This window comes from Anser cygnoides, chromosome 10 (genome assembly GCF_040182565.1).
Source record: "Anser cygnoides isolate HZ-2024a breed goose chromosome 10, Taihu_goose_T2T_genome, whole genome shotgun sequence".
Taxonomy (NCBI): domain Eukaryota; kingdom Metazoa; phylum Chordata; class Aves; order Anseriformes; family Anatidae; genus Anser; species Anser cygnoides.
The window spans coordinates 14,172,077-14,187,160 of NC_089882.1; the positions used below are offsets into that span (position 1 = coordinate 14,172,077).

The window sequence follows — 15,084 nt, forward strand, 5'->3', positions numbered from 1 at the left end:
CAGAGGTCACCAAGAATGTCAAATTTCCTCTTGTGAACCTAGTCAGGATTCTACAGCTCTCAATTCTCTCTAGCAGTTTTTGATTTGAGGGCAAACAGATACAGGTGGCTTGTTTTTCCTCTGTAGGTTGTTGCATCTTATTTCAGGGGAGGTAGAGGAAGGAGGTACCTGCAATATGAAAAACAAAAGGGCATTTTGGAACAACAGTCTCTTATAGGTGTTTGATCAAGTTCACAGGTAATCCCACGGGAGAGAGCATTGAGATAATTATCTCTAAAGTTTTCTTAACTGTGTTACCAAATAAACTTATTATGCCTCTATATGTAACACGAATTAAGTAGCATTGCAATTTATAGTTATTTTGTTTTTCTCATCTAAAATATCCACAGTCCATGCCAAGAAGTTAAAGATTTTGTAATAACTGAGCTTATCTTCATATTCTACTCATTTATTTTGTCCTCCTTTTAAAATTTATATTTGCATTTCAGTAATTACTGCTGGAGGTGATACTTCAGTCTTGATTTAGTCCAATATTGTATTGCAAATGATAGAGGAAAACACTGCTTTTCTAGTTGCATGTTCATAAAAGGAATACTAATCTTTGTAAGGAAACTGGATTTCAGGAAATACTTTTGTATGCTGCCTGAATTACACCTTCTCGTTATATCTTGGAGTACAGGTGGGTCTTACAAGTATGTCTTAAAAATTAGCATACCTCCTCCAAACTGAGGGGGAAGTGTGTTTTTGAAACACTGGCCATGTTAACTGTGAGGTCCTTTCCTCCAGCCCCTTTTTAAAACAAGGATGTGCATCAGCTGATCGCAACAGCTGTGAGACCACATGGAGAGAAGTGGTCTGTCATAATGTTTTAATTATTCATTTGAACTCTGGATCCTAGAAATGCTCTTTCATCAGATGTCTGTGTATTGTTCCCATAACAAAAAATCCTTTTTTTTTTTTTTTTTTTTTTGCAAGTGTAGTCTGTGCTTTATGATGCTTTGAAAGCTTTGCTGGCCTGGGCTGATTGTAAAGTGCATGTCCCATTGTATGTCAGGCAAGTGTTTTTTCTTGACAGTGTTTTCCCACTTGACTTTGAATTTTCAAATGCATACTTTTTAACTGTTTTTATGTTTCTAAGCTACTTTTATTAAACTGCTTTTATTAGCAGGGCACGTGCTGAGACCATCTGACAGCTGCCTCAGACGCTTGTCAATGAGGTGTTTTCCAAGACTAGTTTACTCGCTCAGTATTTCTCTACACACGCATGTGTGGACAATACCCTAATATTAAGAAAAAGTCTGAAGTCTGTTGCAGCTGTAAGAGTAGGTGTTACCAGTTTTCAGAGGTAATTCTCGTGGTATTGTCAGGAGATTGCATGGAGGGTGAAAAAAAAAGGCAGAGAAAAGAACTGTCTTATTTGCACCTGTAAATTTGACCTAATCAAAACTTGCTTGTTCCACAGATTGATACTGCAAGTAAAAGCAAACTGTCTCTATGAATGGAATTTCTATTGTTGTAATTTTTTGCACATGCCAGCTTTTATCTTTGCCCAGCAGGGTCTAAATTCTGACATTTAGCGTGGTGGAGTAACAGTTCTAGTAGGGCCAAATCATGTTTGGAAGTGCCTCCAGTGGCATTATATGATTATTCCAGTTTGTTCTGGCAAATGGGAAAAGGAGTAAGGCATTTGGTTCAGCATAAACTTAAATTTATTCTAATACATTGCCCTAAAGGGCTTGTGTGAAAATAAACTTCCAAGAGTTTCATGGTTAATCACAGAAATTGTCAGTGCACATTTTTATTACCCTTTGTTCCTAGATGCCTCAGACTTATGGCATATAAACAGAAAAAATACCTTATGTACCGAATTACAGTTTCATCACTAAATGAGCCCCCTCTGCAGAATCTAGCATATTTTTCTTTATCATGGTACTGTCCTTTTTCCTCCAGTTCATTCCCTTTTTGAGATAAAATCTATGGTTTTGTTCTGGGGAATCATAAGGATGACAGCAGTCATGACTTTGCCTGAATCAATTGTGTAAGAATCAAGGATCTGTGAGAACCAACCACTTATTAGTTTTACTACTGATTATTATTCCATTGCTTCGCATATATGAATTAACATGGTTAATCCTGAATTTTGCAAAAATGCAGTAATAACTTATCTAATTTCCCTTTCCAAAATGTAGGCAAAGCAAGCTATCGGATGAGGTGAACAATAGGTTGTGTTTTAGGGAGCAAATGGTACAAATTCAATCAAGAGGCTTAAAAAAAGCTGCTGAATAATAAGGGCTCGGAGAATAAAATTTATTGAAAGAGAAAAACTAAACTGGGGTCGGCTGTGGAAGTACTGCTATTCTCGAAAGCTTTACATGTTTGAGATTTGTTTCATAAATTTTGATTTTAGTCGAATTAGATCTTTCTGCTGTCTGCAGATCTTACAGGCTGTCTGCAGACTCGGACAGATATCATGTGACATTGTACATTTGGCTTCTGTTTTGAAGATTATGACTACAGCTGGGATTGTAATTGTTCTAATGAAAGTTAAAACCTGTATTAGTCTCCAGGTAAAATAGCTTGAATGCGAAGTCACTGCGATAAGCCTGAGTAATGGTCCTTGTTTCTGAAATGAAGTCTTACTTTTGACTGCCACTGAAAGTTGAATCTGGCTAATGCTGAAAGTCTTAAAAATTTCATAGGGAAGTCTAATAGTACAGATGAGAGTAACTCCAGAAAAAAATTGTCAGTTATTCACCATGGGGGAAGAACAGAAATCAGAATCTGAGGCAGTTTCCCTGCCTTCATTGTCAGGTGAGTCTAATTTACGTGTGTAGGAGATCTGTGGCCTAATGGTGGGAGTCTTTCTCTCTTTCAGGTTCTGTGGGTGTCCTATTGTTGCTGTTGCAGCAAAGCCTGGCGGACCAGAAGCCCCAGAGTCTGAGAATCCACTGGGTGTTTCTGAATTAATTGAGGTACCTGCTGAACAAACAATAGTCATGTAAAATGAGCTTGAGCATCTTTAAATCTTTTGGATTGTAGTGTTAGTATCTAGAGATGAGGAACTCCTGCCTTACTGTCAGCTTTATGGAACCTAATTCTTTGGGGATTTATTCCAGTGAATGAGGAAGTTGAAGATGTGTTTCCCCAAAAGTGGGTCTCCTTCTTCAACTGCTAGGCTTCAAAGCCTTTGAATAGCTGTCTCAAGAAACAATTATCACACGTGGTAAACTTTGTTTTAAAGTTGCGAGGGATTAGAAAGCATAACAAATAAAAATAACTTTAAAATTCTGCCAAATCATTGGTAGGTGTTAATTACACTGCAGTTAAGAAAACAGTGAAGCTGTGAAGTCAGGCACCCAGATTATGCGTATGTGAATGTCTCCTTCCTTCATTATGATACAGTGCTTAAATGCATGATTCTTTATTCTAAATAACCCTTGCCTCATTCTATGCGCAGGATGCACAAAGCTCAATTACTGAGCAGGCAGTCAGTATTTTGTTTTAATTCTCATTATTCCGTGTGGCCTCATGACTCCATTCAAATACTGCTCTCTGTTCAGAATGATTAATTTCCTCCTGGACTTTTCTTTGGCACTCATCACTGGACTTAAACACTTGGCAAACAATTAATTTACTTTGTAAAGACCTATAGGAAGTGTAGAGGTGACTTATCCCATATTTAGGTTGGGAAGCTGTGGCACAAAGGAGTTAAGTCCAATGAGTTTACTAGTTTTGGATGCCAAGTTTAAGGAAACTAGGAACTCTTCTGGGACACACTTGTGTTCAAATCAGAGTACCTGCCAATTTTGATTGCAATTGTGAGTGCTTAGCACTCTGTTTATCAAGCTTTGCGGTTTCTGTTTGGACACTCCGAAGTATACAATCAGTGATTACCTGTGGAAAGTTCCATGCATCATCATTCTCTTAAAAAAAAAAAAAAAGTTATTGCATAAAGTGTATAATCTGTTCTTTAGAGCAGCACCAACCTGCCTTCAGAACCATCTTTCTCTGATAGTTTGCCTTGTTTACTGCATGTCTTGCACTTGTGCTAAAGGTAAAATGCTAAGCTTGGATTTATCCTGCACCCTGAATTAGGTCGGGTTTGGAAAAAGCTATATGATGGTATATTGGATAATTACATCAAACGCGTATGAACAAGAGAAGTGTTAAAGCAAACTAATGCTTCAGAGGTATCCTTAGTTTTAGCTATGTTCAATTTTTATTTTTTGAGAATAAACTGAGTTTGAAGAAAGTAAGTTATATGGTAAAAGAAAATGAGTTATGTGGTAAGTTATATGGTATGATGCTTAAACGGTGAAGGGCAGGGCACTTAGGATAGCCGTTTGAGATAGATGGCATGTACCAGATTTGTCACCCCTGTGAATAAACATTGGGGAAGAGTAGCATGTCTTTGCCCTGGAGGGGTGCTGCAGCAATTTGCAGGCAGCAAAAAGTGTCCTAAAACAGGCGGCATCTTGCTGACGTCTGATATGGATCTGTTGGATGCTGCCACCTTTAAAATAAGGGTAAATCCCTGGAAGCACGAGTCACCAGAAAGTTAGGGTTGTCTTGCCTGCAGCAGGCTGTCTGAAAACAGACTGCAGTATCTAGAGAGCTGGAGATAGGCAAGTCTTTAGTTTTGCCTTCATTAGGTCTAGGTAGATTTACAGGGCCATTCCCCAGGTTTAAAACCTTTGGAGGAAATACCCAAGTTGCAGCTATTAGTCAACTCAGAGACCTAGTGTTTAGCAGAGCTGGCAAATGCTGTGAGAGCCCTGCCCCTGAGCATTACCCTCTCTCTCCTTGGTAAGAGGCTCCTTCTCCGTTGTTCTGCCATTATGACTTAGGGTTAACCTCCAGTTTTTGACCTTAAAAGCAGATGCTAAAGGTATTGGCAAGTTTATGTGCTGATATTATAACAAAGATCAAAAGTGATTTGAGATGAGTGAACCAGTTCCTCTGAACCACTGCTGGGTATGTGACTGCAATTTTATAATTAGTCTTCTGCCTCTGATGATGTATTTTAAGAAGCATAGTTATTTGTCAGCAAAACAGAAGTCCTAAACTTTGATATTTTCTCTAGAAAATGATACTTACGTAGCTATTTTTCTTAGTGGCTTGATCCTCCAAGAAGTGTTAACGTAAATCTGAAGGGGAAGTTGACTTTGAAACTTATCCCAGTGTAATAGTTTCTCTGGGAGGGAGGCAGGGATGGGGCTAATATCTTTATATAAGTTAATTTGCACTAAATCAAAAAGAGCTGAAGTAGCAAAATACACTGTAAGACTGTACTTTGAGGGTGGGGAGGAGGGGGAGACGGGTGCAGGATTTTTTTTTCATTTGCTTTGCTACAGTGTTTATATTGAGTTTGGCAGCAACTTTATTGCCAGTGCAGTTCTGCTAACCAAGCTAAATGTGCGGCACCAAATCTTTCTAAGGCAGAAAATCGAAGTGTTCCTGCTGCTAAGTGTGCATCTCCTCCATGGCACGCACAGTTAATTTGACATTGGTGCGTTCTAAGCTCGCTGGGAGATGCCTGAAATCAGTAAAACTGCAAGCCTGTTCAATCAATCATCCGCTTGCCTTCCTTTTGCTGTATGGCTGTCATGACTTTTCACCCAGGCATGGTTCTGCTTTTATCTTTCTTTTCTCAGGTCCTGAAGTCTCAGGCTTACCTGCCATCAAGAGACCCCTCGGGAAACTTCCTTATGGCAGTCGACCACTGTTTCTCTATCAAGGGTCAAGGCACGGTGATGACAGGGACTATTCTTTCTGGCTCTGTTAGCCTTGGTGACAATGTGGAGATTCCTGCCCTGAAGGTGAGTCTCTCATTTTCACTCCCCCCAGTTTTCCTGATAGAGACATTCAACAAAGAAGAGTGTGTTCGGCAGTCTGAAATTATTTCATTATTTTCAGTGTCATTACTTTTCTGATACTCTAATATAAGCTATGTTTATAATAGGGAGAAAGAGATTAAGTAACACAGCCAGTAAGGTTACCTGCATAATTTTAGTTGAATGAAGAAGAGGGAAGGCTGACCTAGATGAGCGTGTTAGTATTTCAACTTCAGAAAGGCAAGGTGGGCATGCTTCCAAGACAGGACATGCCTAAGGACTGAACAAGGTTTGAGTGAGGTTACTTTTGTTTGAGACATTCTGCCTCAATGAGAAGGCTTGCAAAAGAATCTGATCAGGTAGGCTTCCTGAGATGTCTGGAAGTGATAGAAGGTGGCAAGAAGAGTACATGGAAATGGCAAGAAGAAGGCATGGAAATGCTTGATGCACATTATCGTTGTTTGCCAGGGGTTTAATTGATGTCAGCATGTTCTGGAAGAGCTGCTGGAATGCGGTGTGTGGCTTGCTGCGGCTGGGATTTTTAGAGAGCCTGTAGAAAGTCAAGAGGACATTCAGTGGACTTTGAACTGCTTATCTGGTGTTCCTATTTTATTTACAGAGAAGTGAAAGACAAAGCTAGCAGATAAACAGACATTGACAAAGAGAAGCCAGATCACTTGGCTTTTATGGCATTAACAATTTCCCTCAAAGTTTGTTATTTTCAGTTGCTGTTACTGAACTAGTCCTTCCACTGCCTTCTGTGGGACAGCAGATGTGCCATAGCTCGGAGTGGTAGTAGCCGTGAGCAGCATTTTGCTCTTTGCCACGAGCAGCCTGTGAATGTGACTGCTCATAGTGTACAGGTAACCACAGCACAGTTAAAAGGAAGCAACTTTTGTAAGTTTGAATTGTGTGTTGTCCTTACCCCTGCTAGCATCATGCGGAGTTGGGTTAGGATACCTATAAAAGGTCAAACCTTTCTCAGGCCTACAAGGTAATGGAGGAAGCACATTTCACAACACATTGTGGTTTATGACTCTCTCTGACCTTTTTTTGCCCTGACCCTATGGTAACTGAGATTGACAGCTGGTGCCCACTGGGCATTTAGGGACATTACAAACCAGCTGCTTTTTAAATTTGAGGAACCCTCTCACCAAATGAAGTGGCATCACCTTCCAGTTCTACTAATGGACTTCGACATCGTTGACCGCTTGAACCTGCACAAAGGAGGGACACAGCAATTAAAAATAAACAGTGACATTCTCAAACGCCCATGCTTGCTCTGATTGGGGCTGAGAGCACCAGCAGTGCATGGATTCCTTTATGCTGTTGCCTATGTAAATTGCCATCTGGGGTTGATTATCCATACAGCAAAACGAAAAATTATATATATGTTTTTGGCAAAAAGCTTTGACACAGCAAACAGTTCACTATCCGATTGAGTTAGTACTATTTGCTCACTAGCACTTGAAATCCACCTTGAAGAGCATGAACGTAGGATTTCTGCAGCAAAAACATAGTGTTGGCAGAATTCTGAATGTCCATTAAGATTACTTCAGTGGTCTTTCAATCTCTACAGTCTTCCAGGTTATAAACTGTAACAACTTGTGACATTTTTATTTCTGCTTTATAAAAGTTCCTGGAGTGAAATAGTAAGGATTTTTTTTCCCAGCATAGATTCACTTTACTTTACTGATAAGTTTGGCCCTAATCATTTCAAAATATTGGTCTAAGTACATTATGTTTAGTGACTTTAGTTTGTGAGCATGTCAGATTGTAGAGCTGTTTTTTATAGCATTCTTTAGTTGAAAAAGGTAAGTTTTTTCAGTGGGGGAGAAGTATCTTTGCCTTCCTTACACAGGTGAAAAGAAAAATAATAGCTTAAGAACAGCATCTACTTACGAGGCCAATGCAAAATAGGCAAGAACCATGACTTTTTTTCTTACTGATTGTCTTGAAACAAAGTCTTGTGTGAGAAGTAACGTTAAATGCAGTGTGGGATGTTGTCTTCCTTCTGCCCAGGGTTAGTGATTCTGGCTTTGGATTGCACAGTTGCAGACACACTAGAAGTACGGGAAGATTGTATAAAACAGTGATACGTTAGTATTCCTTTAAAGAGAAGATGTTTTCAGGCACAAAAAGTGTTCCACGTTAGCTAATAAGAATCACTCTGTCTTAAGAGTTGTGAGAGTTCATGGAAGAGGTCATGTTGAACCGAGTAAGGGGGCAGAGACAGATGTTCACTGTAAATGGATATTAAGCCAGGGAGGTAGTGTGAAGTCACTTTGTAGGTATGCTTGTTTCAAAGCAAAGCAGTTGCACCTTGATCTGTCAGTAACATATCTGGTCATCCTGAAAGTGTTAATCCAGCACTGCCTTAGCCGTGAGCAACTGCTGCAGGCATACAGCAGCCACAAAGCATGTTTGTGGCAGCAGGTACAAACACCACTCTTCTTTCAGGATTTCTAAGCAGAAGAAACTTAACTTGTGCTTTATATTCATGATCCTAGCTGTTTTGTTTAATGTCGTTGTTGATGAATATTAGAGCAAGCTGATGCAAGCTGATTGCCTGGTGGGTTTTTTCAGCTGATTTTTGCTGTGTGCTGGGGCGGACTAATGCACTGCAGTAATATAATACAAAGTTTTCGTGTGTAATAAACAAATTCTGGACATCCAATGATTGGACTGCCCTAGGGAGGTGCCTCTTAGATGTCAGATTTTTTATCTGCAAGGCGCAATTGAGCTGTTATCGTCAAAGGGGAAGAGGAATGTTCATACTGAGTCCAGCCCTTGTTGTCACTGTTGTTTGTGCAATTTCTGTTACTAATACCAAATACATCAGTCTCAAAAGTTGCAAGAAGGTTTATGAACTGCTTCTCTTGTAGCTAGAGGACAGTCATCCAGATGCTTTAGTACTTTGATATACGTTTAAGAGGTCACCTGAGACATCAAGTATGGAGGAGAAAAATGAGAGACTTTCTTCTATTTATCTAGTCAAGTCTCTTAGAAGATGAATATCAGTTTAAACCAGTAGTAGTTTTTGTCTTGGCAAGGGCCTATTTGATGTCACACTACATTGCCTTTATGAACTTGTAAGAAGTATCACTTTGCAAGTGTAACACTTAAAATAGCTTCATGTCTTCGTATGCTTTGGCTGTATGGAAAGAGATCTTTTTTAGCTACCTTGTTGGCTAAATGACCTTGGTCTGTTTTCTGGACAACATTCTGTAGCTTTTAAGATTCATTGAAAAAAAAGTCCTCCAGTGTCTGTTAAAATGGCCTTACAGATACTATTTGGGTTATTACCTTCAAACCACTGTAGCTATTTGAACTCTAACGTAGTTCTGCTTTTTCCTGTGTGACTGCTTCAGTCTATTTGACATTCCAAGACCTCTGATCAGTGAGCTTTAGTATATAAATCTAATAACTAATTTCAGTGTATTTCAGGACTTTATGCAAGATCACATAGAGTTGCACTATTGAAGAGGACATAAATTATGTCAGAGGACATAAATTTCTGTATTTAAATCTCAGAAAACAAAGTTGGTTAAAAAATCCACTGAGTCATATCACAAAGAAACTTGTATGTGGAATTTCATGGTGAAATTTTAAATGTTTACCACTTCCATTTTCCCTTCCTTGTTCCTCAAAGTATACCTCTTCCAAAATTTAGGGTATCTTGATTGTATTTGCTTTGCACTGCAAGTAGAGCCAATGCTAAATTTTCTGAAAGGATACCTGACTGCTGTTCCTGTACCTGTTTTTTCAAGGCTTCTTGGATGTTCCTTAACCAATGGTGCTAAAGCAGCCATTCAAATGCTACAGTTCATCTGCTGGGGAAGAAGCCTAGCTCAAGTAGAACACGGCTTGTTTGTGAAATCTCTTGTTCCCCTTCGTAGGGGTATGTGAGAGAAAGATACCTTGTCACTGAGTACAACTTGCTGTGTTAGCAGTTATGTCAAATAATATTACAGAAAGTTACTAAGATTCATTTAAAACTAACCATTTTGTCCCACTGTTCTTCTTGGGAGCCTATTCCAGAACCTAATTTCTGTGATGGCTAGAAATGTCTCAATTTCCACCTTGTTTTTCCCTTTGAAGCCTGGCTGTAACTTACTGTATCAGTACTTCCTTGTTATGATAAACTTTTCAGCCAACTTTCCTTTTCATTGATATGCTGTGAAGAAGGGCAGTTCAAAAAGTGTGTGTGTGGGGGGAATGAATTAAATGTAACTGGCAAAATTGTTTCCTGGTGAGAAGACAGTTCATAATACATATTAAAATATGTGGGTAATAAAATATGAGTGTTAAATCCTAAATCAATAAATTAAACGTCTGCATAATGTTATACATGCAGTTTAATTCTGAACAAGTATGGAACTGTTTCTTTAATTGTCTGCCACTTCTAAAGCATGGGTTGTATTTTTTGGAGATTTTCTCCTTTCCTAGAAAACATCAGAGTGAATCCTACTGGTTTTGTATCTGCTGTGGCATTTACTTAAAAGCAAAACATGCAGGATTTGGCTTATATTGGAAAGTATTCTTTCAACATTTGGGGATATTATCAGTTGTTTTGGAAGAATTAAACTCCTCAGCACAGTTCTTTGTGGTTAAGTAAAGGATTAAAGACCTGATCCAGTGCCCATGGAATAAAATTTAGATCTGGCAATAAAAACTTCTCAAATCTTTTTGGCTCTTAAGAGACTAGGAATAGCAGATGCTGAGCTCTTTTAAAGATCAGTTCCCTCATTTTCAGTGTATACTTCTGTAACTTTTTTTTACCACTTATCACTCCTTAAAGAAAAAGACCACAAAGGAAAGGAATCCATTTTAATTTTGGACAAAAAAAATCTAATTAAATTCAGACTTTAAAAAGACTCAGGAGTTTTGTACGCTGCTATTTTTTAGCCACCCACTACTGATGTACAGTAGCTAGGTTTGTATCATTTGCCATTTTTATTAAGCCTCATGCAGGTACAGTAAAAAGACGGAGCAAGATCAGGACTTGCTGTATTAAGCCATATTCTATTCAGGACCAGGGATAAGACATAACAGAGGGAGCAGGATGCTTATCATGGGGTTTTAAGTTTTTCTTCTTGGTCAGAGCAGAAGGGAAGAAAGCCAGGGGGAGAGCAGCCAACCTGAGCAGTGCTAATCCAAACCATGCACTGTATTTTTGGAACTTGTGTGTCTAATGTGATGTCGTAGGCAGAAAAGTGGCCTGGTCAGTGCTGGCTAATTAACTCTTCAAATTCTAAGTAAATAGATAAGCAGCTTTCTTGAGGATCTAGGTTGTACCCTGTGCTCCCTGACAGCTAGCTACAGTTTGGATACAGATTGCCTTCTAATGGACGAGGAAGAATTATTCAAGAAGTTGTACGTGTTTATTCCTACAATAGATCAGAAAAGTAAGGGATTTGTGTTGCATCTATCCACTTAAGACATCTTTAAATGACTGATGCATGAGAAAGTGCAGCATTGTTGGTAACTATAATGTTCTCCAAGATAGACTTTAACTTCTATGGCATGTCTGTGGTGCTGATTGTTCAGGTTTATCTGCAGCTTTGACTGGTTGTGGTTAATACATGAGACGACTTAAAATACATTTTTTGTGCTACTGCCACAGATAATTTTGTCTTGATATTTAGAAAGTGCGGAGAGCTATTGCTGCCTTAGAATTGGTACTCTGTTCAGTGGGGTTCAAAATGAAAAAGAAATCGGGGATCATCTTGACTGTGTCCGAGTAGATGAAATTACATTGGGATTTGAACTTTGTGTTTTTTCTTCAATGTAATGACTGATTTTCTTAGATAAGTGAAATTATATTTCTTCTGTTCAGGTTTTAGTAGATCATCTGTCTCATGAGAATTGTTTAAAAAAAGCTGAAGAAAGTTGTTACAGAAATACAAGGCAGAAATACAGGAAGGAAACTGAGCTGAAGAAGAGGGAACCCATGGACTGTCAGGAAAATGATACGTGCGGGGCTTTTCTGAGATTGGTCTTGGCACTGAAGCGTAATAGTTTCATTAGTGATTGTTATGGACACGGCTGGCTGCTGTGTTGTCTGTGTTGCTCAGTATTCTGTATCTCCCTGGGGATATCAATGTACTGGGTTGCTGGATCTGCGGCAAAAGCTCAGTGTCCAAATACAAAAGTGCCACTACTGCAGAAATGGAATATGTGCATGTACACTGGTAGTGAGAGAGTCAGCTTCAGTACAGCTAGATGTGTAATTAACGTGCAGGTTTGTGACAACAGAACAAAGTTGAAAACCAAACGTCTAAGCTTTTAAGATGATACCTGACGTTTAGATTTATCTTTATTGCTTTAACCTCCCTCATGTGCTCATTCCCTTCGTCTTCTATTTCCGTCTCACTCTGTCTCTAGCTGCTTTTCCAGGCTCAAAGTTTGCTGTTCAAGGTGACTGATCTTTTCCACTTTCACCATAGCTTGAAGAAACTTTTTTTCTCTGTCCTTTTTGTCAGCTGCTGTTGTTGCAGTCTTGGCTTGAAACCTCTGTTTGAAGCCAAGTACCAATCAAGGTCAGATGAGAAACCTTGGGATGGCATTTTTTAACTCCTTTCCATCGGCTGAAGCTAGAGCAGGTCTGATGAGACAAAGGGGAGAGAAAGAAAAAAGACATGATAAACGCTGAATGGTGGTGTCCTCCAAAGGGCAGTTTCTGATGATGGATAAGCAGGTTCCGATACCTCCTCTAAAGCATATGCCAGCTATTGATTTCCTAGGGCTGAATGTCTTGCATTTACTGTTAAAAAGGAGCCATGCAGCTATCCAAAATGGGTTCTCTAAGCAATGCATACAAGTAAGTTCTGTACAGGAGGAGAAAATTCTTAAGATGACTTGAGGCATTGCTTAGATGCAACTGAGCAAAACCTGCCTGTTATCCTGGGACTTACTAGATAATGTTTCCTGTAGAACAGTTGCTGGTCCGGTAATCAAGTGTTTCATCCTTGTGATTTACACTGGGGTTCAAGATGAGTTTGAAGCTAAGTCAATGGACGTTGATATAGTAATCACAGACTTCCATACAAATGCCTTTCTGTTTAAACTTTGGTAACTTTGTAAAGCAGAGGATGACTGTTTTGTGTTTGCATAACTTGTTTGCTTAAGCATTGCTGCTGCCAGGTCATTAACTTCATTTTTATTTCTTTTAATTTACCAGGTAGAATTGTTATCAATCCAATTCAATTGAAAACAGACCCACATGCACGTACACATATCGTTTGAGCAGGAATCTTATTGGAATGCTTGAATAGTAATTGGAAAGGTAACCTCCTATATGGTAAACATAGCTTTCACATTGCATTCCTGCTGTGAATGTAACTTTAGTATGAGTAGGCTTAGTTAGGTCAGTGAGTAACTATCATGTTTTAAATATTTAAGTTCAAGTGCTGGAGGCTTTGGCAAAATGTCAGTAACCAGAATGAAGGAAGGGAATGTTGCTTTTTGTTCTTCCTTGGTCATCCATATACAGTACAATTCCTCATTTGATCAGGCTGTTAAGAAGTAGAACTATTCAGCAAGCCCAGTGTTAACTAAGCCATGGTCTGTAAACTGTGAAGTTCTGGTCAGATCCATGCAGTGGGGAAAAAAATGGGTGTGTGCTTTGGAAATCTGACTTAACCAAGGCTTTTGAAGGTGACCTTCTAGAGTTGACCAAAAGATAGACCAGTATGGGCTAGTGCATAAGTACTTAGGAATCTAAAATCACTCTTACCGTAGTGCTTTCTTGATGAAGTGCTGTGGTTTAACCTGGCAGGCAGCTCAGTACCACGCAGCCTCTCGCTTACTCGCCAGGTGGGATGGGAGAGAGAATAGTAAAGGTGAAAGTGTGAGAACTCATGGGTTAAGATAAAGACAGTTTACTAGGTAGAGCAAAAGCCTTGCACGCAAGCAAAGCAAGGAATTCGTTCAGTACTTCTTATCAGCAGGCGGGTGTTCAGCCACTTCCAGGAAAGCAGGACTCATCATGCGTAACAGTTCTTGGGAAGATGAAAGCCATCAGCTTCAATGTCCGTCCTCCCACCCCCACCTTTCTCCTTTCCACTGTCTTCTGTTGCTGAACATGTCATGTGCTATGGGACATCCCTTTGGCCAGGCTGGGCCAGCTGTCCTGGCTGTGTCCCCTACCCAGCTCCTCGTGCACCCCCAGCCTGCTCGCTGGAAGAGCGATAGAAGCTGAACAGTCCTTGGCTCTGCGTAAGCACCACTCTGCAACAGCTAAAACGTCGGTGTGTTATTACTGCTGTTTTTATCAGAAACACAAAACAGCGTCATATTAGCCTCCCCAAAGAAAATTAACTCTGTTGCAGCCAAAACCATGAAATGAAGTGTTCTAACACCATAGAAAGTCCTGTGGATTTCATGCCTTTTCCTGTGTCTTCCTGAGACACCCCCCCCCCCTTCATAAACTTCATGCTGTTATTGCTGTGAAAGTTGCAGGAGAATTGACTTTGCTATTTAAACTTATTCAGCTCATCACCTGAATCTCTTGTTGTATGCCTGTGACAATAACAGGTATTGTTTAAAGTAAATTTAAGACACATCTATTCAGCATTCCCATAATACTATATTATAATAGTTGGTACACTTTGAAATGAAAGAAAAAGTAATACTGGAGAAAGACAATATTTATAATATCTGCTGGAATGATATAATTATGGAAGCTGCACAGATAGTACTGTGATGAACAAGATACAAATGCCTAGATACAGATTTTCATTTGCAGCTGGCTAAAATGAAAACTATAAACTCCCAGGCTCTTCGTGGTTTTAAATATTAGCTTGAAAGCATATGGTATAAACTAGCTTCTAGCTTCTTTTTTTCTTTTCTAATAAATAATCAAGAATAAATGTTCCACACGTTGTGAATCATAATGAAAAGGTCAGCCTTTTTAATGAGTCACTAATACATCTTTAAATGTTCAACTATAGACTGAAGTTTTCACAAAGGTCTTACAGTTTATATCTAGTAGTTGACCTGTTTTCTATCTAGACAACCTATTTTTTTTAACATTCTATAAATAGGGCATGTAATGGATTCTGAAAAAAAAAAAAAAAAGGCAGAGATGACCTTACTACTTGTTCAGTTCAGGTAGCAGAAATCAGCAATGAAAACAGATTAACTCATTGGAAACAAGAATCTTGTTATATGTGGAGACATGGACATTTTTTTTTTCAGTGGAAAAGAGAGGTACTGAAAAAAGATGCTGAAGTTTACTTGTTCAATG

At 39.1% G+C, this 15,084-nt stretch overlaps 1 protein-coding gene across 7 annotated transcripts in view; it reads left to right on the forward strand.

The window, feature by feature from the left end:
- The window catches only part of EEFSEC (eukaryotic elongation factor, selenocysteine-tRNA specific), a 166,556-nt gene that overhangs the window by 74,528 nt on the left and 76,944 nt on the right, over positions 1-15,084 (forward strand). For all 7 annotated transcript variants that reach the window (XM_048073341.2, XM_048073346.2, XM_048073315.2 and 4 more), the window contains exons 3-4: positions 2,876-2,972; positions 5,655-5,819. In XM_048073341.2, coding sequence (XP_047929298.2) covers positions 2,876-2,972; positions 5,655-5,819 — 262 coding nt within the window. The remainder of the gene's footprint in view (positions 1-2,875; positions 2,973-5,654; positions 5,820-15,084) is intronic.